Below are 27,279 nucleotides of genomic sequence, written 5' to 3'. Positions count from 1 at the left end.
TTATTAATGAACAATAAATAATATCATTTTGAATCAACACAAGAACACAGAGTAAATAAAGAGCAAGGAAATTCGGTTCTCTTGCTTGGCCTTCAAGCATCAGGTACGTTGCAAATAAATAAAAGTTCAGTCCGCGTAGTTTATCTGGAGTAGATAGTGTTCATGCCGGAGTAATTTTGGCACATTCTATTCAACAACTCAGCAGGAACGTCAAACGATGATGCTGTTTTTTCTTGAAGTCGTAGCCCAAATTTGATTCGCAGAATCGCCATGAGCAAGTCCAGCTTCATTTTGTTACGGATCTCTGTTTTCGTCAAGTTCACGCAAGAGAACACGCGCTCTGCATCAGCGTTAGAAATTGGAAGGATCAAAATTTTCAGTGCTCCTTGCGCCAGGTGTTGAAAAGGGCATTCGCCGCAAGGGTCCTTGTACGATGCCGCTGCGGGCCAGAAAGTCAAACATGATGCGCGATCAAGTGCACCGCTAACACTCTGCAGCTGGCGTATTTCAGACTCCAGTTCGATTGAGGAACATCCAAAAAAATGCAGCGGTAGCTTCATTATGCATTCACGGCTCTTAGCACTTTCTATGCCATCGGGATTTATGGCACACAGTCTTCGAAGTGCAGAGGAGGCATTTGGAAGTCGCTGCTGCAGTCCCATCGCCATTTGCCTCAAGAATTGGAAACAGCGCTCCCTCACGGCCCGTTGGTCTTCTATAGGGACTAGTGAAATCTTCTCTCTGAAGACGTCACCTAGGTCCACTACCTCTGGTTGCAGGAAAATCGACTTCATTTTTGCCAGGTCTAGCGACAGCAGACTTGCCGTTGTGTTGTGCCTCAAAACTGATGGATTCAAAATCCGCCTAAGAATTTCCAAATACAAATTTTCTAGCTCTTGGAAGACAACCAGTGGGTCAGTTGTGTTTGTTTGGAACATTTTGTTCACTCGCCTAACTTTACGGAGAACTGAGGCAAGAAACACGAGGTAAACATAACTTTTTCTGTCTCGATACATCTCTCGTAAAATGCGCACGTTGTAGCTGCGATCTTCTGCTTTCTCAAAAAACTCTTCGAGAGACTGGTACTGCGCCAAAATTCTTTCTATAGAGTCTGCAATAGCAAGGCATCTCGTCTGCGAAAGCGACAGAATCTTGGGCGGTGGATTTGCACTTTCATGTTCCACTGTCATACTGGCATACAGTCTCTTATAAGCATCTTGCCGGCAGCTGCTGTGTGCAAAGTAGTTGTAGGTTTCTCGCACTAAGTGCTCAACCGCAGAAGGAATCGCCTCCATCGACTTGGATGCCACAAGGTCCAGGCTGTGGCAAGAGCATTTGATCAGAATCAAGTCTTTGTTGTCCTCACTAAGACGACTGAACAGAGAATTGTGTTTGCCGCACATGGCATTTGCACCATCGGTGCAGAGTCCGAGACAGTTCTTGATCGATAGGCCGTGCTTGTCCAACGTCTTCAATACCGTGTCGTGAAGCGTTTCTGCCGTTCCATCAGACAGCTCTACGAGATCAATAAGGGTGGTTGCAATCCTGTTTTCTTCTAAACTCAGAAACCGCACAACCATGCAAAGTTGCTTTGTCGTGGATACATCGGTTGATTCATCCACCATTAGAGAATAGCTGGAGCCGTTCAGTTGTTTGTCCATGTTTTCCGTGAAGTACGGGAAGAGAACATTCGTAATTATAGCCGTGCACTTCGTTCTGTGCAGATCAAAATCATTGAATTCGGAATGCAGAATCTCACCAAGTTCGTCGACAGCATTTATGGAAGTGTGCACTGCAGTGTACAAGGCGATCCTTAACTCTCGGCGAGCCTTTTCATAGTACGTTCGACTCGAAGACGCTAGAAGCTGCGGCAGTTTTTGTTGCGAACTTGGGATTACTGCGCACTCGCGGTGCTTTTTGGTTTCTGCGTGGTTCAACAGATCACTGTAGTGGGGTCGAATGTTGCAATTGCAGTACTTGCAGTGAGCAGTCGTTCCGCCGTCACGTGACGAAATCCATCCTGTAACGCATGGTAATATGCATATTAGATACTAAGCGGCACGCGACTAAACGCCTAAAGAATAGTTTCCGTTTTGCTTACCGCTCAGTTTCTTGTCCTTTCTCCATTCTTCTCGAAACGTGCGCTTTGCTCTTGCGTCTTTTCCCATGGTAGACGCCGGTGTCGGCAAGCCGAAGGCACAAAAACAGAAGCTTTGTCGCCTGGGGGTACACAAGTGTTATTTCACCTGTACTGCTCGTTCCATCCGCGGCACGGCGCACGAAATAAGTACCTACGAAACGGCCCCCCACGGCACGGTGAAGGGCGTCATAAGGGGCATCCCGCTCGAGGATACGGCCCAGGAGATTCAGGACAATGTTGTGCACAAGCATAACCCAACGGCCCTACAGGCAAACCGAATCGGTAAGACCCGATCAGTGGTCATTGCTTTCGAAGGGCACAAAGTACCCAATTACGTGAGATACGGTAATCTTCTCACGGAGTGCACATTACACAGAAAACAAATCGACGTATGCTATGCGTGCGGAAGAGTGGGCCACAGAATGGACGTGTGCCCGGATCCTTCGAACACGATCTGCCGAGGGTGCGGAAATTCCAACCCCGCCGAAGACCACAGATGTGTCCCGAAGTGTGGCCTATGCGGAGGCAAACACCTGACCGCGGACAAGGCCTGCAAAGCCCGCTTCAAGACGCCCTACATCGTCCGCCGGCGACGCTGGGAACGGCACCGAGCAGAGGAAGAAGACGCCGGGAGAAGAAACCGAGACAAGAGAGGTCCTGCAGGTGGATCCCACCGTAGCGCCTCCAAACAACGGGGCCGGTCACACACGCCAGACCGCAGCAGCAACAACAGTGGCGGCAGAAACGGCCGCCGGAGTCGCTCCCGCTCGAAGACACCATCCGGTGGCAGCAACGGCGGCGGCAACCGCCGCTCGCGCTCCCGGACCAGTTCGAGATCCAGGGCCAGTTCAAGGTCCCGGAGCGCGTCAACCGGACGCCGAGGGATCGCCGAGAAAAAGGTGGGCTGGACCAAGAGGTCTCCCGTCGCTCGAACCAGCGACACGGAGTTCCCACCGCTCAGCCCCTCTCAACCCCTTAACACGCAAGCGAATCCGCAAAAGGACAGTAGCGAAGTGTTAGAACTTAAGAGGATCATAGAGCGCCAAAACGCTCAGATTCAGGAGCAGAACGCCCAAATACGGGCGCTTATGAATAGGATCGAAGCGTTGGCGAATAACGGCAGTTCGGCAAATGCTAGCCCCGAAAACAACATCACGGCGGCAAACAACGCCGCAGGCTTGCGCAGGTTGCCGCGGAGGGACCCCCCTGCTGGGGTTACGCAACGTGCATCCAGTAATCAAGAGGCGATGGACGCCGAAATGAGCCCCGCGAGCGGAGAGGAAGCGACGACCGCCGAGACCGCGACCACGGCAACGGCACAGATCCCGCGAGAAGGAGAGCTGACGGCCATTTTGGCCGCAATTTCCCAAATTAATGAAAGGCTAAGCAAAATGGACGCCCGACTCGAGGCTGTCGAGAGTCAGCCTCATATGCGATCGGTGAAGCACAAGCGCCTAGCGCCAAAAGTAGCCTCAACAGCGGTGAGGAACCGCTTCGCGTCCCTGAAAAAGGAGCGGTCCGAAAAAATCAAAGGCGCGATCGCGAAAAGGCGCAATCGACTCGAGACGTCCGGAAAGGATGATGCAGAAGCAAAGTAGGAAGCACAAGAAGAAAACCGGGGGGGATACCACCGTAATTTACCAATGGAACTGCCGCGGGATTCGCAACAAAGAAGCGGAACTATTATTATACATTGACGGGCAAGAAAACAGGCCCGATGTAATTGCTTTGCAAGAAACAAACGGGAAACCAAGACTACCGGGGTACGTCACTTACACGGACCCCACAGAGAGAGGAACGGCGGTGCTCGTCCGCAGCAACGTGGCGGCAACTCAACATGTCACGGCGCAGGGTGGGTGCGAGCACACGCTGGTCGAAATTCATGCGAGAGAAATTGGCAGCTCGGGTAATTTATTTGTAATGAGCGCGTACTGCCGGCCGTCACAACGGCAGTACGAATTTGACCGCATCGTGAGCCAGGCGAAAGGGTTGGCGGGGACCAGACCACTCCTGATCCTCGGCGACTTTAACGCCCCTCACACAACGTGGGGCTATAAGTTTCAGTCCAAGAGAGGAAAAGCATTGGCCAAAGTAATGGAGGATCACGAGTTGGCCCTCCTGAACGAGCCGGACGTAACCACCAGAAGAGGCAACAGTGCCGCGAGGGACACCACGCCAGACCTGTCATGGTTATCAGGCACGCTAGACGTCTCCTGGAGAAGCGAAGAAGTTGACCTGGAGTCTGACCACAGCGTGATCGGCATTACAATCCGAGGCTCCCGATATCGGGCTGTGCTGGGGACGGCGCGGATCACAGATTGGGACAAGATGCGAAAGTTTACCCAAGAACAAGAGGCGTCCGAGGAAGAATCGGGACAAGCTGAAACACAAAGGACCTACACCGAATGGGTGAGGGACCAGAAGAAGGCCCTCGATAAATTTACCCAAGCAATCGCAACGACGTCGCAGATACCGTACGTGGACGCCAGACTGACCCACATGTGGGCGGCCCGGCACTCGTTAACGCGGCGGTGGAAACGTCAGAGACACAACAGAAAGCTGGCCAAGCGCATAGCAGTCTTGAACAAACAGATCGCCGAGCACGCGGCCAAACTATGTAAGGAAAATTGGCTGAAGACCTGCGACGGCCTGCAGGGCAAGCTCTCGACGTGGAAGACGTGGTGTCTCTTGAGGCATCTGATCGACCCGCTTAGTAGCAAAACTGCGACCAATCGCAACCTCACCAAAGTATTGAACACGTACAAGGGAGACGGCCGCAGGCTCCTGGAAGACCTGAAGGCCAAGTACTTAAAGACAGAGAAGGGCCAGTACCCGGTGCCCGAGAGGTACGAAGGACCCGTCAACGAAGAACTGGACCGGCCATTTACCATGACAGAACTGTGGACAGCGATAGATGACAGTAACAAGAGAAGTGCACCCGGCAGGGACGCCATAACTTACAAATTACTCGGTAACATGAGCGGTACAGCAGCCAGCGGCCTCCTGGAGCACATTAACGAAGCCTGGGAGAGCTCGCAGTTGCCGAAGGAATGGAAGGACGCCGAGGTCCGCTTCATTCCAAAGCCCGGAAAGGCCCTCACGATAGACAACATGCGGCCCATCTCCCTCACATCCTGCGTGGGGAAGGTGATGGAGCGCATGGTCCTTCGCCGGCTACAGAAGCACCTCGAAGAAACGGATCAGATGCCAGAGACGATGTACGGCTTCAGGCAACATCTCAGCACCCAAGACGTGATGATCCAACTCCACGAACTGGTCGTCAAGCCGGCAACGAGGCACGCGCCGCGCGGGATACTCGCTCTCGACCTGAAGGGAGCATTTGACAACGTGTCCCACGCGAGCGTGTTGCAAAATCTAAACAAAACCCGGTGTGGCCGAAAGACATTTGGCTACATAAAAGATTTTCTGTCGAACCGAACGGCGACCATCAGGATAGGGGAAGAGAAGTCGGACCCTGTCGAACTCGGCGATAGGGGCACCCCTCAGGGATCGGTCTTGTCGCCCCTGCTCTTCAATCTGGCCCTGCTGCCCCTGCCCGATCTACTCAAGCAAATTGAAGGCGTGGACCACGCGTTCTACGCCGACGATATTACGGTGTGGACGGCCCGAGCCGGATCCGATGCCTGGATGGAGGAAGTCTTGCAGCGGGCGGCAACGACCGTGCACGAGTACGCAAAGTCGTGCGGACTGAGCTGCGCTCCCCAGAAATCAGAGCTGCTCATGATCCAACCGGGAAAATCCAAGAAGGAGCTGCCGCCGAACGTGACTATCACCATCGCTGGAACTACGATCAAGCCAACACAGCAGATTAGGATTCTCGGCCTACTTCTACAGAGCGACGGGAAGGCACAGGCCGCCATCACAAAAATCAAGACTTCAACCGACCAGATACTTGGTATGATTCGGAGGGTATCTAACAGAAACCGAGGACTTAAAGAGGACGATGCCATGCGCCTGGTACGCGCGTTCGTCGTGTCGCGGGTTACCTACGCCGCGCCGTATCTCCAGCTGACGAAGGCGAATAGGGACACTCTAAACACGATGTTTCGTAAGGCAACGAAACAAGCACTGGGCATGCCTATTTACTCGTCCACTCAAAAACTGCTAGACATGGGCGCCCACAACACTGTGGAGGAGCTCATCGAAGCCCACCTCTCTAATCAGAGAATCCGGCTTAGTCACACGGTACACGGACGAGCCCTCCTACGCAAAATAGGATGGCAGATCGAGCCAGTACCCATCAAGATGGCCCATCCGGAAGACTGGAAAACGATCATTCAGACAAAACCCCTTCCCCGGAACATGACGCCGGGCAAGGACGACGAGAGGCGCACCGCGCGAGCTAAAGCACTAGCCCGGAAACTGGAAGAGAACCCCAGGGTCCTCTACGCGGACGCCTCGCTCCGAAAACACAGTGACCGTGCCGCGGTGGTGGTTACATCAAAAGACAGGCTGATCGTCAGCGCGTCCCTGAAGACAGCAGACCCCGCAGTTGCCGAAGAAGTGGCCGTGGCCCTCGCACTCACACAGCCGAGCGTGGACACCGTAGTCACCGACTCAAAGACAGCCTACAGAAGCTTCCGCAGGGGGGTAATCTCCTCCGCGGCCCGAGCCATTCTAGCCAAGCACAAGCCTCCGGGAGGAGCCATAGAGCTCGTGTGGGTCCCGGCTCACTCGCACGTAGCAGGCAACACCATCGCCGACTACCATGCCCGAGAAATGTCGATCCGGGCCGAGCACGAGCCGGAAGAGCTACCGCACCCGGTTACCAGCTTTCGGGACATTACCCGGATGTATCGAGAGGAAAGGTGCAGACTGCCAGAACCGCACGCCAAACTCACCAGGCAACAACAGACGATCCTGCGTCGAGCGCAGGCGGGATCGCTTGCGCACCCCGTACTCATGAACCGCATGTACCCTGCGGAATACGATATGCTCTGTCCTTTTTGCAGAAGAGAAAAGGGTACCCTGCCGCACATCTTGGCAGAGTGCACAGAGCTCAAGACCCCCCCTCCTCCCCTTCCCACCAACACCCCCAAACCCCAACCCCTTGAGCGATGGGAGACCTTGTTATCCAGCCCCGCCCTACCGATTCAGCTCGCACTGACGGACAGGGGCCAGGAGCTGCTGGAAACATATGGTTCCCGTAACTAGGGAACCACCCCGTCTGGTGCCTGCGTGCACCACCGATTTATTTCGGGCCCAGCAAATGTTGCTTCATCATCATCATCGTTCCTCTCTGGTGTCATGCCGTGCACACGGCTGCACCTAAACGCATGGTTTCGGATGCATGACCCTAACGGAGAAAGTACTCTAGATTAGTGTTATTTTCTCCAGATGGAGCGCAGCGTCCTTGCGGCCTTTGCTTCGCCGTGCGCTAGAATTTTTTCTCCAGATGTCGCGCAACGTCCTCACGGGCTTTGCTTCGACGTGCGCCCATCACCCAGAGTCCGTGCGTCTGCGCACCCGCGTCTGCTAGTTGGTCTCTATGTGCGCACCGCCGGCGGAGAGAATATATGCGTACAGGACGCGCGCGCTATGGCGCGCGCGCGTCAAGGCGACCGGAACAGCCATGAGGAGAGCAAAGCTTTAAAAATAATTGTTCTTCTTTGTTCTTGCTTGCTATTGTATATGCGATTGCAAAAAAAATGGCTAGTGAATGCGCCAAAATAGAAGTTCAAAGTAGCCAGAAAGTAGCCAAGGAGCCAACGTGAAATTTTCATCGCCAGACGGGGTCGAAAAGTAGCCAATTTGGCGCAAAGTAGCCACCAACGGCAACCCTGTTCGCACTTGTGCTCCCCTTACATAAACGTATTTTTTCGACTACAGCGCTTGTCCTTGCGATGGCGGGCTAGCAAGCTTGCTGATATTACAAACAGTTTTTCTTAATGAATACGGTTTTTTTTCATGGTATTTATTACAGTAAGATGTGATCCAATAAAACAATAACCAATGGTGCATTTTTATATCATGGCGGGCACAATGACAGTCACAAACAAAAGAGGCTCTATTCATACTTCAGGTGGAAGGAAGGTCGACCATCCGCCGTATTTGTCTTCCAAGACAAATACGGAGCGTCTTCCAAATGTACAGCGATCTTGTACAATTTCTGTTTGCTTTTTTGTTGTTTCTAAAGACATATTCCTGCCTAAATTAGGCATATCCAATTTTAACCATTTGTCTATGTTGCATTTATATACCGCTAATATTTGCTTATAAACACCTCTTTCATTATAAAATCGAGCCTCATGTAGCTCTCTGTACGCAACCTAGCTGGAATTGATTGCTGTAGAAGTAAGCTATTGCACACAGATTTTACCGTGACAGCGTTAAGGAGCCCGTGTCGCAGAAAATCTGGCGTTGGACGTCGCTTCGGCAAAAAGTTTTTGAACCATGCATACCCAGGCCTTCCATGTGCAGCAAGGAATCTATTGAGCTGTTGAATTTCTCGAGCTAAAATACGTGCAAAATCGTAAACTATAACCTGCACAGAATTACAGATGTGATAGCTCTCGCATTGTAATTTTAATATGCGAGAAAACATAATTCTGTTAAGCGAACACTCAAATGTCTTTTCCAGCGTTTCTACAATGCATAGACTGGAGGCGGCGTCCGCCATTTACCCACGCCGGAGCTTAAATATCTCGGAGTTCACAGAGCGACGCGCACGCTTCCTTGAAACACCGCCAGATGGCGCGCGCCTTGGCTGCATCACTGCCCATGCAAAAGGCCGCGTTTCTACCAGAAATCCCGCCCACGTGCATTGCGTGCGCCGCGAGCATTACCCGGTAAACATTACGGTTACATACACTGCAGTTGCCGGGAAGAGTGAGAAGCAGTCAGGGATCTTTGAAAGCTATCGCGTTCCATTCTTAAAAGTGGAAGCTTAAGCGTCCTTCAAATTTTGGTCGCATGTATTCGCAGGAGCGCGCCTAAAGCATTCACTATTTTAACTAGACGAAGCAGCAACAAAGTATATGTCTGTACATGCATAGCCGGGAATGCAATTGTAATGACGCAGAAGCACAATGCCTCATACGAAGCCGTACCTAGACGCACTAAACAAATAAATAAGGATTTATGAGTGGTCTGTTTGGTGACGTAAGTTTATGACATGGTCTGGTGCAGAAGTATCAAGAGGGAACTGCATATGTTTGACAAAGTGAGCGATGCAAGCGTCACGCCTGTTTGCGAGAGAAAACTGAAGGCGACGAGCGATCAGCTGTTCGGTGAAGAGTTGGCGCTTCGCCGCTTCGGGGAAGGTAACATTTTGGTTAATGTGTGGATCAAAGTTCCGACGTTGAGACGTTAGTAACTGTGAAATTTGCGAGCAGAAACTCTAACAAAAACGGTTCCCAACCCATCACTTAACTCTTCCGTTACCACGCCTATTCAAGTTGATCACCTGGGTTCGATGCTTTAGATCACTGATATCGACATGTTGGAGCCGTTTCTTATCCACCTAAGGCCATCCAGAAGTTAACACAGGCACTGTACTTTCAGCATCAGTTTAAGTTTTCGCACTCCGGCGATGTTGTGATTTTTGACGGAGCTTTCTGCGAAATAATGCGCGTATGTTGTAGCGAAAAGAGGCGTGGATGTCGCCTTCTGCCACGCTCGAGAAAGAAGCATGCCGCTCGCGAGTACTCCGCACTAGCATCAATATTTTATAAGCAAATGACTCGAAGTAAGTCAAGAATTACATTATATCGCCGGCTTTGCAGTCCGACAGTGCTGAGCGGTGACAGTTAACCGAAAATGACGCCAGCCTTTCCCTAGTGAGGCTTGGTTTGGAGTCAGAGTCGTTTTATTCCGCCAAAGCGCATTTCTTAAGGTCCGCCTCATGCCCAACATGTGCACTTGGCAATTTCAACCAGTTTCCAAGAATTCCGTTTTCTCGTGTCTCGTAAGCTCCCGGCAAAGGGCGCTGCCGGTGTCACTGGCGGAATTATCGAAAATCGTTGGCGTCGTTTCGCGCGGCTGCGTCGCGAGAAAAGCATCATGCTCGACACTAGCTGCACCCGCACTTCAATTAGGTGAGGAGGACTCGAGTAAGGATTTCAAAGATGACAGAAAAGCACATTCAAACTATGTTTCGAGTCAGCATGGGACATCCGCAGCTGTTCACCGCCAGTCTCGTTCCTTGTGTGTGCTTATCTGCCGATCTTTTTTCACGACATAAAAACGTTTACAGCGCAAACACATGCAACCACAAAGTAAGGGACAGGACACAAGCGCTGACTGTCAACTAACGTTTATTAACGGAAGACGGGTGCCTTATATAAGGGGAAAGGCATAAGCGAAAGGGGAAGGGAGTGATACAATCGGGGAAAATGATGATGCGCATCGATAAACGAACGTGCCAGCAGTCAACGCATTCAGGCGCGAAGAAAAAAGAAAACGATAAAACTAGACAAACACTAACAAAAGACGAGGGATATTAAGATACAATGAAATCAGAAAGCAGCCGCTTCCAAAAAATGAAGCTCTGCCGCAAAAAGCGATACAGAAGGGGTGCTTACGCACTTGCTGCCATATTTGTGTATGTAAAACGTTTCCAAACTGACGCGCGCCGTCTCGTCGGCACTCTTGCCGAGAATCTTCGTCTCTCCCAAACGAGCCTCGCATCCTGTGCAGCCAATTACATGCGCGACCAAATGTGCGTACTTGTCCTTTAAGTTGCTTAGATTTCGGGCATGTTCCCCCAAGCGTTCATTAATGCAGCGGCCAGTTTGGCCGACATAAGCCTTTCCACACTTCAAGGGAATGGCGTAGACCACTCCTGTGGAACACTTGATGAAGGGCTTCTCATGTTTTAGCTGGCAACCTCTTTTTTTATGGTTGCAGATGCGTGGGCACAACTGTGCCAGCTTGTTGGGTGCCGAAAAAACAACGGAAACACCATGCCTGTTGGCAACCTTCTTAAGACTGTGCGAAGTCTTGTGCAAGTACGGCACAACCAAAGGCTTGTCGGTCTTCCGACGGTCATCTTTTACTCGTGTTCCCAGTTTTATCTTCTGAAGGAGGGTCTCAGACACCGCAATCAAAACCGAATGGGGGAATCCCGCCGCCACAAGTCGGCTGGCCTGATTCTCAAAACTTGTCTGCATCAGGTGCGGGCACGACTTCTGAAGAGACGATTCCAAACAGTGCGACGCTATAGCTCTTTTTACAGTTTTGGAATGGCTGAATCATATGGCAGCAAGTCCTTTTTTGCGCGAGGGAAGTAGCCCCAGCAAACGTGGTCTTCATCAAAGGTTAGTTTCAGGTCTAAAAACTGTAAGGCATTTGCGTCAGGTAGTTCGTGGGTAACATTTAGCCCAAGTGCATGCTTGTCAAATGCGTTTAAAACTTCACCTACTGTAGAGAGGTAGGTGAAGGCCGTCTGCTTTTTTAAAAGCACTAAAAAGTCATCTACGTATCTAAAAACCTTTAAAACGGACCCCCCCAAAAAAGACCTATCTAAAAATCTATCTACCTTTGCTAAAAAAATATCGCAAAGAATTGGAGCCACGCAGGACCCAATGCAGATACCGTTGCGCTGCAAAAAAGGCAGGTTGTCATAAACAATAAAAGTAGATTTGAGGTAAAACTGCAACAACGATATAAAATTATCTATTGACAAGCCTGTTGAGTTCCGGAATGACACTTCGCCGTTTGCTTCTACGCATTCTCTAACAGCCAACGAAAGCTGATCTTGAGGCACAGAATAAAACAAGTCTTGTACATCTACGGAAAAACCAAAGCCAATGTTGTCTGTGCTCTCAAGAAACAGCGCGACATCCGTAGATTTCTTTGTGAAGAACGGATCATCCAAAGCAAGCGTTTTGAGATGCTTTTGCAAAAACCGACTAACGTTTATCTGCCACGAACCTTCTTCACTAACGATAGTCCGGAATGGAATATCTGGTTATGTTTTTTCACGACCTGAGAGCTCTACTGATTATCTTCAGCGTACATACTTTGCTTGCTTACGATGTGCTGCCATCAGCAGCAAACAAACTTCCGTTCACCCCAAGAAGGGCGCCCGTAGCACATCTCGGCCCATCACCATGGATCAGCGCAAGACAGTTAACGACAGCGTGGGATTTCTTTCTACTGTTATTCTCTGCACAGTTGATAAAGACAATCTGCAAAAATGCGAACAGATATGCTTGGATGCATATTCTTGTAGTTGTAGGGCGATCGGTCTTGGAAGAGGCGCATCACTTTAGACGAACTAGTGAAGTACGTTTCTTGGACTTCCCGTCGGACCATCCTCAGAATATGTCGTAAAGGCGGAACTGCAAAATGAGTTACGAGGACAGCAAAGTTGAACAAAAACCAGATGCTGTGTGGGAAAAGTGCGAAGTGCACCTATGCTTCACAACATCTAGGAACTGCATCGCGGCATGCATGAGCGATGAAGTGGTGTTAGTTTCTTTTTTGTATCCGAAGAACAGTGGTGTAGTGAAAACTTATTTTTGGGACACTATTTCTGGGTTATTTATGTTTGAAATGTGTATTGTAAATTTCCCTTGATATTAATGGTTGTGTAGATACCATGTTTTTCATTGTTTTCATCAAGTGACAGAAAAAATGGCGCATTCAATAATTTTTATGTTTTACCTAATATATTTTTTTACATGGCAACGTGTGTTTTTAAAAAGAGCATTTCATTATGCACAATGTGCTATGCTGAAATGGGTGCCGGAATATTATTTGTAGTGGCAAATAACTTTTTTCTACGAGATCTATAAAAACGGGTGTTTTCTTCTTTTTTTTTTACTCTAACGAACGAGTTAAACAAATCGCTAAAAACTTTTATGCTTCGCCACATTGTAGAACCATATTGCGGCGAAGTAGTTATGAAATACGTACATTAGGTTTTTTACAGACGCTGTTCTCTTTTTTTTCCTGTGAATGCGCGCAATAAAGGTATGGTGGCGGAAGCGAAACTTGTAACACAGTTGTTGCAGCAGGTAGGAGTGCGCCAGTCTGCGTCAGCTGTGCTCGTTCAGACGATGCCTATCGCAACACACAAAGTACCGTTGACGTGAGCCGTCAGCTGATCATAAATTAACCACGTACACACCATTACTATATATAAAGCTACAATTTCGCAGCAAAAGCATGTTTTTTCGTTTCGGAGTGTGAACGACAATAAATAAGTAAATTTAGCTATTATAAATTGAACTAGGAAGTGCGAACTTTAAATCAGCCCAAATAAAATTCAGGAAATAAAAATATTTGCAACAAGTGACTGTAACGTTGGAAAGAAGTGGTACGTTTTATCACCTATATAAATCTTGTTATCCCCCGCCTTTGTACTTGAAGCCTACAATGAACCTAAAATATTTCAAACATGATCTAGCCAACGCCCTTACCAGAATGGTCGTTATGGACTCTTTCAATGAAATTAATGGCCCATGGTAGACATTCTTCTTCCATAAAGAAGACGCAAGACGTCTGCTGAAGCAGATACAAGCGTAGACCAAGTGGGTATGAAATGCAAGTAGACATTGACATTCACCGAAAGTAAACCTAAGGAAATATACAGATGTTATTAATTTTTTGCAGGTTGCGTACAGTGATTATATGGACGTGAGAGACACGACAGCGCATACTAAGGGTCACCGCTACACTACTCTCACTACCAGTACCAAACAATATTATGAGAGCACTGCCTGCGCGGCAGGTAAATGCAGCACCCAATGCAAAGAAGCATGGAAACTAGAAAGTCAAGTTGAAATCAGTTTTAACGCAGTGCGTACTCACGAAAGCAGTCCACCTGCAAATGACTACACAGATGCATGATGTGCCTTGCATTAACATGGTAGATGGGATATCTTACAGGTCGTGTAGGTATACATCTACAATGGCTTACAAAATATCCCGATGGAGACAAGATTGAAGTGTTGCTCACAGCATGCTCACGCCAAAGATCGTTACCGCACGTGATATGTCGTACCGCAATACCCAATGCTGGAATGCCCAATGCCTAATGCAGGAAGGTTTTTACACGGTCATAGAAGTACACGAGGCCAGTTTTGTGACAAAGAAGCAGGAGCCGTGGCTTGGATGCAGTCTTTATCGGCTTATAGAAACGCATGGTGATACAGAGCTCTTCGAGATTAAGTGCCCCTAATTCTAAAAGAAGTGGATGAGAGGGCTCTCTCGAAGACAAGCCATTTGGCAACCTTAGCGAGACAGAATGAAGAGCTTACCACCTAAGACAGTCACATGCACATTAAACACAAGTACAAATAGCCCTGCATTTTCTAAGGCTACAAGTTCGTAAACTTAAAAATTACTTAAATTATGGGGTTTTACGCGCCAAAACCAATTTATGATTATTAGGCACGCCGTAGTGGAGGACTCCGGAAATTTGACCACCTGGCGTTCTTTAACGTGCACCTAAATCTATGTACACGGGTGTTTTCGCATTTCGCCCCCATCGAAATGCGGCCGCCGTGGCCGAGATTCGATCCCGCGACCTGGTTTCGTAACTTCCCATCTGCAGTTATGCGGTGCACATCTGTCTGCAGTTATGCAGTGCACACCAAACAAGGCACCTAGGGCAGTGTAACTGACACATGAAGAAACTGAAGTTTCTTCATGAAACTTAAGATTTATGAAGTGTCAGTCGGGCCACTGTGTTCGGCTCATATACAATTATTTTCTGGGAAGCATACTGAGAATCAAGCGAACGAAATGAAGTGTTACGGTTCACATCCTTAGCATGGCTTCCGTGCTGGAGTGCAGTGATTTAAAGCCCGAGGAACAAACGTTCTTGTGGTCTTCCCCTTGGTAGAAAAAGTGTTAAAAACATGTACAGAAAGAATAAAGGACAACCTTCGTCCTGTGTTCTTCCTTCTGTCCGTGTTTTTAGCGCTGTTTTTCTACCGTGGATGCATACCAGCAAGCTCGCCTGCAAATTCTTTCAAATTACATTGGGCTGGACCTGTTGCTGTGCAACTAGTTATTGCAGTTCCTTTTTGAACCATTTGCTCTGACAGAATTCTACATTTACTTTAGGCTGAAGCAGTGGTACCGTCGGTAACACTAAGGAAAATACGAGGGGTTAGTGAATCATTCTTCACAGCTGATTGTCACCGTGCCAGTCTGAAGCAGAATAGCTGGGGGGAGAGGGGGGGGTAAGTACATATCAGGCATTTCCCTAAAATCAAGACTACACAGTGCATGCAATGCATGTTCCCATTCTTCTGGCCATACAAGCGCACTAAGAAAGACAGAACGACAGAAAGCTGAGCTAGTTGGTAATAATGCATTATGCAAAATAGAAGTGAGGCGTGCAGACAGGACACAAGAGTAGAGAAGTGGACAACACGAACGCCGACTATCAACTGAAGGGAGCACTGAGGCGACAAAAAGAAAGAACACACAAAACTAATCTGCGCATGCTCAGGAATGGTAACACCACGTGTCAATCGGGTACACGTGCCGGTCTACCCGAGAGATAACTGTTAAGCACTTAATCTCTTCCTTGTGTAAAGTAATCAAAGGCTGACTCACGCACGCACTTCCATCATTATAGATATGCCATGCCTCTACCATGAGGTGCGTAACTTCATTCTTGTGCATGTACAATATCGCGCATTCATCTAACTCTGGCGTTCAGTTACAATCTCGGCAATGTAGCGAAATATTAGAAGGCGATCCACCGGTTAACGACCTTTTATGTTCCATTAGCCTCTGATTGATACACCGTCCCGTTTGCCGTACGTATAACTGGCCACAGCTAAGGGGAATTTTATAAACCACACCCATACGACAGTCAGTAAAACTGTTGTTCTTATTGAGCTTAACTGGACAAACATCTGTTCGTGTTTTGCCTTTTACCCGCTCCTTCGTATTCTGTACGGCAGCGCAATAAGCTAGGTAAGATACCTAGCTTATTGTCGGCAGCCTTTAGCGACATAGTGGAGCCGTCCCACTTGCTTTTGGAGCTGCGTTTGTGCTAGCTCGCACAGTGGTGTGCTTACCGCGCTATGGAGGGTGGCGTACTCCGTCAACAGAAAGAGCGCGAGCAATAGTAGGCAAACCCCGGCTATTAGGATCCTGAACTTGAGCTCCCAGCTGAGCCCGGCTCCATCGTCCAGGCGCCCCATATCGCCGTCTCTCGTTCCGCTCGCCCTCAAAGAAGCAGAGCTGTCGGACGGACGCGACCTCCCGATGACTCGAGCGGCGACATCCCTGCATGTGGTGACAGTGGGACGCGTGTATTGTACAGTGCACTAAGGTGCACTGCGAGAGTTATGCAATTTTTTTATGCCCTTATGTTCGTTTTTTTTTTCTTTCGAGCTGCTTCAGCGACGCAACGTGTCTGATCATGGACCGCTACATAAGTAACACAATGTGTACGCCCTCTGATAGCGAACACGGAACTGCCTCCTCATTGTGCGTACGGTGTCGCCATGGAAGTCGATTATCTAATTGAAAAAAAATATAGGCGGGTAAACCGTCAACGGTCGTTTCCCCCCAGTCCCTTTCTGTAATTGACGATTTTCGTTTTCTTCTGAATTCTTTGCAGCGTAGCGTTGACATTCATTCAATTCTGATGTGAATACACAATTTGGTGGCATTTCCTGTAACATTTCATATTTTGCAGGCGAACACCAATGCAATCTTCTCATAACTCGGCGGTAGGTACGACGCACGCAGCAAATATGCACAAGGCAGAAAGACTGCGCAACCGACGTAAGCGTGGTACGGCGGGAACTATCAGCCAGTTGATATCCAAATTCTTACTTGAATGCCATTAAATGACTAACGACACGTCCACACTTACCCTGCGCAGTCTCTAATCAAAACCACACCAGAATACCATATATCCCGTGCCTAAGGTAAGCTCTAAGCCACGTTCTGCGTTCTTACAATGTTCAAGTGGCATATGTTCCAAACCAGAAACAGCAACAACGGGTCGTCAATGTTAAGGACAAATTACCAAAAGAAAAATTCCCAGCCGTTGTGTACCTTGTCTCCTGCGTGGATTGTTACTACGTGTATATTAGCTTAACTGGAGCCCTACAACGTAAAACTATTCCAATATGTTTTTATTCCGATCTCCTGATGTCAAATTTGCGTAACGGCCACCGCAAGCACAAGGGCGGTGACCCGCAGCGTTGCCTCAACAGCCCAATCAAAGGCTCTCTTACTTCATAGGAGGTCACTTTGCTTTCACGACATATAACATTGCCTACGTTGAGTAGTTTTTCATTTGTAATTGGGTGCCAGGAGGCGAGGACGACACTCAAGTGGAGAGGGTTTCGAGGGGCCGAGCCAGCGCACTGAATATCGATAAATGGATTAAGAGGGTGGTGCCAGCGTCTGCGATTGGTCCGCTTTCCCTTACTTAGCTTGCGGTGGCCTGCCCGAAAATCGCGGCGGCATGCAACGGAAGCTTAAGAATGACGCTAAAGCGGATCCTCAGCAAAGAAGATTTGGCAGGACGAAATAGTAAACGTGCCGAAGGTGTAAGAAAACGTTACACGACCACGCAGAAAGTTTTAAATAAAGCCGTGCGCTCCGGTAGGCGCGAGTAGCCAGTGCCTGAGCGATCTGCGGCAGCCATCTTTTATTCCTTTTGGAACGGGGAACCTGCGGCTATTCAGAAAAAATTCCAGTTTTGTTCAGCGTATTAATTCCTATTTAATGCGTATTTTGAATTGAAAACTTTATTGTTCCACCGAGCTGGGGTGCCCGCCTCTTAACCTACACCTAGGTAGCAGAGGAGGACGAGGCAGTCCCCGCGCGTTGAGGACGGTGAGTCTTCACGGCCTCAACCTCACTTTGACGCAACGAGTTTTCGCGTATTTGTGACGTCGCGTGACAGGCAGGTGAAGTGGGTGCAGCTCGAAAACTTTTGACCAACAGCCGAGGGCTAACGGCGAAAACTCGTCGAATGAGAAATAACTCTTTCTCTTGTTCGGTCCAATCATGTATAATCAGTGTGTACACGTTATATCAGATGGGGAGCTATCGCGGTTTTCGTCACGTTGCGTGACAGACAGGCGATGTGGGGGGGGGGGGGGGTCGAAAATAGTTTTTGACCAATCGCGGAGGGCTCATTGCAGAATTGGAATAGAAAAGTTTCAAATAGCTTTAAGTTATAGCACCCCTGGTTACAATGAAAGGCGTCTTAAAGAGCAGGATTATGACGTGAGAAATAAAATTTGAAATCTTGTGCTTTGACAGAGCACGTCACTTCAGGGCACCACGCAATCGACTGTGGTAAGTCACATGTCCTTGCTAGAGAAAAGGAGGACATCTCGACGCCCTTACCCTCAGTCGCTCATGATAGACTGCACACCGCCCACTCTGAATAGGAGCGATGGCAATCTGCCGTCAATGTACACGCGCCGCCTGCACCACTGGCGAAAGCCTATTTAAGCGAACTGCTCGAACACATCGGTTTCTTTTACCTGTGGACAAGGCTCCCGTGTGGAAGCCGAAGTGTGTTCTTCTTTAGTGTTAGTTTTACTTTGGTCGGCGCAGTACGTCAGTTTTTTTCTACCTTTCACAGCCAATGTCACTGTGACGAAACCAGCATTCCTAATGCTGCATGCTCAACGCTTCCAGTCCGACGCTAAACCGACGCTAAACCACATGGCCTGGCGTGTGCATCAAATTGGAGAGAGCCAATACAGAGTTTTAGTTTAGGGGACGCAAGCGGCTTGCGTACGCATGAACTAGAGGCGACGGTTATGCGCATGCGCAGACCTCTACGTCAGCGTCTGCGCATGCGCAGTACCGTCGCCCCTAGTAGATGCGTACGCAAGCCGCTTGCGTCCCCTAAACTAAAACTCTCTAATGTCTCCGCGCCCCACCACGTTACGCGCGTGGAGGACAAAGGGGAAATTTTTTTTTTCTCCTAGCAGTCTTGCCATTCAATTTGTTACAGGAAAGTGCCACAATAGCCAAGCAAACAAACTCTCTTTAAAAGTAATCGCACATAGTGCGCCAACACTCGCACATACCACCGCAATATTGGTGCTCCAATCACGACAATATTGTGCACGACGGAACGATGCAGGTTGAGCGTGCTCGTACATGGATCCATTTTTTTATTTTCTTTTCCAGTATACGCGTCGCCGATTTCTGCATTTTTTTTATTCTTTTACATGGCTCTCTAGCGGTGAGATTCCGGCACCGCGCGGCACTGTTCCTAAAATCCACCGCAAACATGTATCATTTTTTTTGTTCGTATATTGTAGCATTCAAGACACAACATGCGGGCAATGCTTCTCCTGATCGAGGGCGGAGAAGTCCTTGCCTCCTTTCTTTTAGATTAGCCATCAAGGCGAGAAATATAGTGATCCAGGCTATGAGCCTGTGGAGCTACCCAAAGCGCTCTAATGGGCTGCATCAAGTGCTTTTTTTTTTTCGTTCTCGTGCAAGCTTTCACTATCACGTACGGCTCCTCATCGGTCCAATGATCCTGATAGCCACGAGTACTAGGCTTTGCTACAATACGCACTGAAGTTTCTATTATGTCTCATCAACTGCCTGTTTGACTGCCTCATTTTGTCCCTTTCCAGGTCGCCAGAGAAAGTCCTCTCTCTCGTTTCTGCGCGCTACTGAAGAAACAAAGCGGCATTTTCCGACGAACCAAGCATTTGGATGCGTTTTTTTCTCCATATCTGCGCAGGAGCGAATGGAGAGTGAAACGGGAGACCGTAGCGAATAAAATATCCGTGTTAGGCTGCAAGAGCTAGGCTTAGAAAGTTCTTCTCAAGATGGCATTGCCTGCCAGCAAAGGATCGTTAGAAATTAAACCAATGCACGCCACACTGAGGTATGTTCTGTGAAAACTCACGGGGCAGCAATCACTCGGAGATGTTCGCTTTCGTCGATCTTGTTCATAGCTGCAGTCTATGCGAGAACCGAGGCAGCGCTTGCAAGGGCTTTGGCACCGACCGCGGTGATGATGATGCTGACGAGGCTGTCATGGACACATTCCCACTACGTAAGCTTTGCCATGAATGTGGCAGTAGAACGAAGAGAAAGAAGAAAAAAGTAATACTAATAAGGGACAGCTTAAAATTATTCAAATTATAAAGGGATAATAAGACACGTCGCCCGTTGCGCAGCGCTTAGCGTGAAGCAGCAAGGAGAATAAGATTTTGAAGAAAAACAAACAAATAATTATTATATTGCGACCAGAATAACCCTGATAAATCACACTGCTGGCTTTTAGGAATCCTGATCAAGTGAGTGAGTGAGTGAAGAAACATTGTCATGGCCTGCAGAATGGTTAGCCTTCCCCTGTTAGGAAGCGTCACCGTGACGCGGGCATGAAGTCTTCGCGGCGTGTGGTGCTTCTACTTCGGCCGCGGCCGCACTACTACCTTTGGTCGAACGCGCCTGCCCCTCTTTTGGCGTAGCAGCCTCCCTACGGTTTCGCTCGGTCGTTGCCTTTCGAGGGCCACCGAGATCTGCTGGACGGCCTGGGCTTGGACGTCTTGATCTCAGCACCTCGTTGCGGCCTCGAGCCGCGGCGAGATCGTTGTTGTCGTTGCAGCTTCGTGCGGATTCTTAGCATAGTCCCAAAGGATGTGAGCTGCGGTGGCTCTTTCCTTTTGGCACACACAACACAGGTCACTTACATAAACACTTGGACACACGTGCCTCATCAGCAGCGGGGTAAATAACGACCCCGTTTGAAGTTGTCGATATAGAACCCCTTCCTTACGGGTCAAGCCCGGATGAGGTGGCGGAATAGTCCTTCGCTCTAGTCTGTACCACTTCACAATTTCATTGTAGGAAGTCATTTTGTCCTTGGTTTCCCACCACCACGACTGGTCGACCGCAGTAACAGCGGCACGGTTGGTTAGTTCTGGCGCCGCCGCGTTCGCCATCTCGTTGTGGTTTGCGTTGCCGCGATGCGACACATCACGGCACATGTGGGCCGGAAACCACTTTATCACCACACACCGACTTTCACTCTCGAGATCGACCGCACGCAACACACGCGCGGCTTCACCACACACCCTTACTCTGGCGTAATTTCTCACTGCCGTCCTAGAATCACAGAGCACTGACGTGCAATCGGACTGTGCACGACTGTCCGAGTCCGCTGATTGAGTGAAATTTTTTCAACAGGCATCTCTGAGTAGGCGCAAGCCGTAAGCACTAAAGCTTTAACTTCACCGCCATCAAGAGACGTTATAGCCGGAAATACAGTTTAATGAGCATGAGCACCTGTGCTCTACCAACCACAAAAATTGCGAGAGAAGTCATCTGACGATTACTGTAAAGCGACAGCGTCGAATAAATACAGCGGCCCAACGTACTGCCATCGTCAAAAACGAGTTAAGTACAAGGCATGTACTGCAGCGGGAGTCCTCCTTTACGCTCCTGTAAGACCATTCGGCGCCATCTAGCCCTCCCACTGCGAAGCTTGCGCGTGGCGTCTGAAATACATGACGCGCCTTATCGCGCGAACCCTGAGAAACGCGTCATGCGGCATCTGGGCTCCTCTCTCTCGCCTTTTTTCTGGGCACAATGCGTCATCTAGTGGTACTGCCGAAAAGTGTGGCGCACCGGTGCTGTGAACGCTAAAGGATACAGAGAGGGAATGAACTTTATACAGAAGAGCACACGAGCGCAGGATGCTTTTCCACTCGGCAGTGGGTGGTCCCCTCAGTCCAGCAGTCCAGCAGCCTTAGCTGCGCTTCTCGCTCGGTTGACCATGTCGAGATGGTCCGTCAATTCGGAGCTGGACAGCGCTGCCTGCTATCGCCGTGTGGTGGGACCTGTTATGGGTGTGAACTGTGGTGTGCTTGCACAAGCCCGCACCATGTGATAGAACCTTGCGCATTGATCGCAGCATGGGCATTAATATGAATACAGCGCAGGGTGTATGGCGTGGTAGAGACTCAAGTGCGGATATGTTCGTTTTGAGTTTCCGCGGTATTACGGCTTCCTCTACATTGTGAGGCGGTGGTAGTGCTCTTCCTGAAAGCCCGTGACGTTGCAGGAATTGCGTGTAGGTTAATGGTATCGGCTCGGGGTCGAACTGCTCGAGCGCCCTTTTCGCGGCCCCCGGTGTGCATGCGCTCGGGCGTAAGCGTCTACCTGCTGATTGCCGCGTAAGGACTCATGCCCGGAAGTCCACACGATTTATATTTTTATGGTGGGAGCTGATGCGCTACACTCAAAACGCGTTGTGTGGCCCCGAGAACTTTGGCACTGGAAAAATATTGGCACGCCTTCTGAGAGTCTCAGTACTATGACCCACTCCCAGCGCGGTGGGATTGCGTAAATCGTAAGAGTCAATCGTGGGTGTGCGTCCATCCGTGGATGTGCGCCAATCTCATTGCAGAGAAACTAGCTCTCACTAGTTCCTCTGCACTGAGATCGTTCCCTCGCTTGCCGTACTCAGTGGCAAATACTCAGTGACCCAAATGAACGAGAGCTTCATTGAAGAGCGGCGCAAACGCAGTGCATTCAAGGCGCAGCTCGCTAAAGCGTTGGCGCGAAAAACGTTCATTGGAAAGTAGCACATGTCATGCGCACATGTGGCGCAGTCTGCTACAGCATCGCATTGCTGTCCTTGAGGAGACCTTGTGACGTGGGTTCGATTTCGCTCAGCATCGGAGAAATTTATGGGATCGTTTTTCTCACGGTATAGCGGCACATTACCAGTGGTTCATACCTAGTAATCCTTAAACATCTGTTAAGCATTTGTTACTCGGACGGTACTTTGATCTCCGGCAGTAGAAGGGACAAGAATTCCATTACATTAAAGCCATTCTGAAACGCCTCCTCCTACACGATGTTCTGGTCAAGGAAGAAAACATCCAAGAGCACCTAAGCCCTTCTGATGAGTCGTGAATGCGAAAACATTCATGTCCAACTGAACACCGCTGAGAGATCCTTGAAATGTTGCACTGCGAGTAATATATAATAGCGGTACGTGCGGCCCGACCCAGCAGAAGGCAGCCTGCGGTGCCAACGCCATATACCACCACAGTCCTGCGCAACGAGACAGCTCCTGGCGCGCTATAGTGCTTCAGCAGTTCTACCCTTCCGCCCACTCTGCTCTTTCGAGGCCCGCTCAAGAGGGGTTTCGCAGCCAATCGGAGCTCCATCGAAGTACGCTCCTGACGTGGCGTCGCAGCCAATGGGAATTCAGGTGGCGTATCGCTGCTCCAGACAATAGATGCCGGCTATTTCGCTCAACGAGCCATTGGACGCTTTTGAATCAAAACGCACATTTTTTTTAAACTCCACTATACCTTGAACACACGATCAGTTGAGATAGCATTGCGACGTCAGCAGAAAAAGTGGACGCACTGTTCAAGGCAACAGCGCGGTAAAGAAACAAGCAACTGCTTTTGTTCCTTAGCGTTAACTCCTACGGCAAGTTTGTTTTTTATCTACAGCGTAGAAATTAGCGGTCACTTTAACGCTGATGCCATTATAATTTTTGACAGGCCACCGGTGTCAGTCCGACAAAGCATTTCTATTGCCGTTATCAAGAAGTGGAGACGAATACCAGATGACAAAATACCGCGGAATGGCTCGTGGTTATAGCACGATTCTATTGGCTGTCTTTTGAGTGCGTCGTGTTGAACTCTTTAGAAAAGGAGGGCCTGCCGTCATTTCGATGGTTAATTGCTTGGAAATAGAGCTGCTAAGATATTTCTAGTCATTTACTGCCACAACGTTTGCAGTGTAGCAAACCTCACACAACCTTTCTACAACATACTACTCTAGAACGCCTCATGGTATATTAGGATAAGCGTTACCATGGCGCATTCAAAAGTGTAGGCGGTGTCACCGCCTACTTCGGTGCGCTGCGACCCAGACCACACACTCAAGATACCTTGTGACGCTTTAAGGAAGAAGGTAGCTGCTGTGCATTGTCATTATGTTGAACATGGTCGCGGAAACCCAGTTCCTATTGCATCGCGCACGCTCTCGGAAACAGAAAAAAAAGCTGCACTTTCGCCCAAAAGTGAAGCATCGCTTGTGATTGCGAGTAGTAGACATTTATGTCAACTAAGGATAGTAGCTTTAGCGACCGTATAAACTCGTAAGCACTCGGTTGCTAACTATATTAACGAGCATGGTGTCAGCGCGCACAAGCAAACATGCACACATCACACTCGATGACCGCGGGCACTCGTTGTCAAAACGCTGGAGTGACAAAGCAGGGCAGCAGCGCCGATTGAAGTTAACTTCGTGCTACTTAGCGCTTCAACGCAAACATAGCCGCGAGAGCACCGCACACGCAAAGTGATAAGCCGTCGCCCCACCTAGACTGGGCCCCCAAAGCAGATTGCATTCAAGACGAAGCCCGCGCGACTGCGCGTTGCCGCCAAAGCACAACGCCCAGCACCCCCGCCTCCCTTTCCCAGGTTTCGAGTGTGCGATGGAAGACGGCGCGCTTCCTCCCTGCTTTCCTCCCGTGAGCGCGCTAGATTCAGCGGCGATAATCGGCTCTCGCACGCTTTCACTCGCACATGCAGCATGCGACGCGCGGAGATGGTGTTATACCCACTTGGATTCTATACGGAACGTCACGGCGATGCCGACGACTACAGCAATAATGCGCGTGGAGTGTCCATGTAATTACTATCGCAATAAAAAGAGCAGACAGCTAGAAAAAGAGGTTCCACCTATTATCTTAAGTGTTTTGTGTCTATATTTATGTACGTTTTTTCACGTTGACCACTGACCAAAAGCCTTTGTGGACCGTCCTTGGACCGCAAATACGGATTCAAAATATCGCGGCAGCCGGCTTCCTGCATTGGACGCTAACACTGGTGGCCTACACATGCTATCTTGAGTTCAAGACAATTCTTGACACTATGGATGGAAACAACATTATTCTAAATCTCGCAAAGCTTAACGACGCGGGCTCAGCTCTCTCATGAGGGTACTTGGAGGTCTTGCCTCGTCGCCACCTCTCGGGCCCGCTGGACTGTCCAGTCTTGTGTCTTGAGGAAGGAGCTGCGCAGTGCGGTGGCCCACTTCGGCGCAAGAGCCTCCAGAGCTGCTGCTATTTTAGCTGATATGTGCGAGAGTGTCGCCCTACTTGCCTGACATAACTTGCAAAGAGCACTCGGGTATTGCGCAGGGAAAGAGTGCCGCAATCACACCAGACTGGAAAAGGTGTGTGTCTGCAGTTGTCGCCAGACTACTGCCTGGCGGCGTTTTAGTTTGAGGTGAGGTGGGGGTAACATCGCCCTGCCTAACTGGTAGTGCTTGGTGATGTCGTTGTATCCGACTGAGCGTTTTCGCTACAGCAGATTTTCGCTCACGCATGCATCTGCCTAATGTCTTAAGTGACAGACACAACAAAGCAATGAAGCCCTTTTTTTGCCCCTTGCGCTTGCAGTCATTGCCAGCGTCTACTAGAGATAGTGTACGAAACCCACTGCTTTGCCAAGTGAAGGAATTCATCCAAACTGCTCCTTCTAGCGTCCCATGCTGACGGCTCCACGCAACCCGAACACAAAAGTTCTCGCGGAGACATTTGCACGAGCTTTAAAAAATTCGCTGCCCGAGGCAGCGAGCTATAGCAGATAAAGCTGGAGAACTCTTTTCTTGCTTATGAAAACAGAGAGCATGCTACTACCAACGATGTGCCGCCAAACTTGTTTTTAGGAGACAGTTTGACTAGTTATCTATATATAGTGAAGACAGTGGTGGCGTTGCGGGTTGCTCACAAGCGTGCGCTGCTCTTCTTGTGCAATTTGCTAAGAACATTGCAAGTACTCATCACGGGTTACGATGCTTGCGAGATATGAAATTCTTCCTCGTGCTATTGTGCTATTAATGTGCTCAGTGATTTATTGTTGTAGAAGCAATCGTATGGACACTCGGTATGAATCGTATGAACCAGCGACCTCGAGGTAGCAAGACCACCACGCTAACCGATGCAGTCACTGTCGGTTCCTAATGTGCGGCCCTTAAAGCGGCGTTGTATATACATAAAGAAGTAGACGCAGCGCAAAGCGCGAGCCAGTCACAGGCGTCCCCAACCTCCGGAGGAACGAAAGGGTGTCATCGCGTGTTCACTCGTCTCGCACCCGCCGTTTCCCGCCAGTACAGTGGTGCTGCTGCTTGCCAAGTTAACGGCTCTAGCCACCGCCGGACTCCCAATATCCTTCCACTGGCTGCCCTCACATGTCGGGGTAGCCGGTAACGAGGAGGCAGATACCTACGCCAAAGCTGCCCATCATGATGTAGTCCCGGTCACCAGAGCGGTAGCGGCTTCGGACTACACGAGACATCGGCTACGGTGCCTGCTCACCTCCATTCACCCGGACCCCCGAGTGGCTAGTGGCAAAGCCCCCAAGCCACTTCCAGAGAACGGCCTCTCCAGAAGAGACCGTTCCACACTCCTGCGCTTGCGGACTGGCTTCACCTGGACTGCGGCCCGGCTGTACGCCAAGGGCCACGCCACGTCGTCTGCCTGCAAGAGGTGCGGGGACCCCGAGGCTCTGGAGCACCTTCTCTGTGCTTGCCCATCCTTGGCGCAGGAACGCTCCACAGTGATCAACACCTACAGACGCCACGGCCTTCCAGCGGCCACAGAGACTGACCTGCTGTTCCCAGTGTGTCCACAGCTCCCTGCGCTGCGAAGCCTGCTGGAGTTTATAAGTTCCACGGGAATAGACACCCTATAAGCGCCCGCTACAACGCTGGCAACTTTACTGAGGACTGCCACCTGTCGCGTATAGTGGAGTCTATTAGGCCACATCCTCCCTCTTTCTGTATCATCTTTCACTACCCATTCCCTCTCCCCTGATGACGCTTCGCCGTGCTCCCTGACGGGTTGCAGACCCAAGCGTCCTTCCTTTCCCTAGATCACTATCATCATCCAGTTCAGGCCGAGCAGCCACATGGAAAGGCTGCGTTTGGTTCATTCTGCCGAAGAGCAGGCTGCACTGAAGGAATGCCAGCGGGAGCGGGCCGCACGTCATGCGTTCGGCTTTAGAACAGGCAGCGTTTGATGCACGCCACTGGGAACTCGCTCGAGAACGGACTCGTCGTCGAGGTGCCGACCTTGCCGAGAGGGTGCGCGAAGCCGAGGAGTTACGACCACGGAGAATTGCGAATCCCCAGCTTCGCTTGCACCCCTCTTCCCAGTAGTCGAAGGG

The 27,279-nt window shown here is 49.8% G+C and overlaps 1 protein-coding gene across 1 annotated transcript in view; it reads right to left on the bottom strand.

Moving 5' to 3' along the window:
- The window catches only part of LOC135900697 (uncharacterized), a 129,764-nt gene extending 109,648 nt beyond the window's left edge, over positions 1-20,116 (bottom strand). Inside the window, exons 1-2 of the mRNA XM_070532844.1 lie at positions 19,980-20,116; positions 16,147-16,357 (exon numbers count right to left, since the gene is read on the bottom strand). Coding sequence (XP_070388945.1) covers positions 16,147-16,357; positions 19,980-20,026 — 258 coding nt within the window. The 5' untranslated portion in view covers positions 20,027-20,116. The remainder of the gene's footprint in view (positions 1-16,146; positions 16,358-19,979) is intronic.
- Positions 20,117-27,279: the final 7,163 nt, after the last annotated feature.

The sequence above is a fragment of the Dermacentor albipictus genome, chromosome 2 (assembly GCF_038994185.2).
Source record: "Dermacentor albipictus isolate Rhodes 1998 colony chromosome 2, USDA_Dalb.pri_finalv2, whole genome shotgun sequence".
Classification (NCBI taxonomy): domain Eukaryota; kingdom Metazoa; phylum Arthropoda; class Arachnida; order Ixodida; family Ixodidae; genus Dermacentor; species Dermacentor albipictus.
This window is presented reverse-complemented; position numbering and strand designations above follow the sequence as displayed.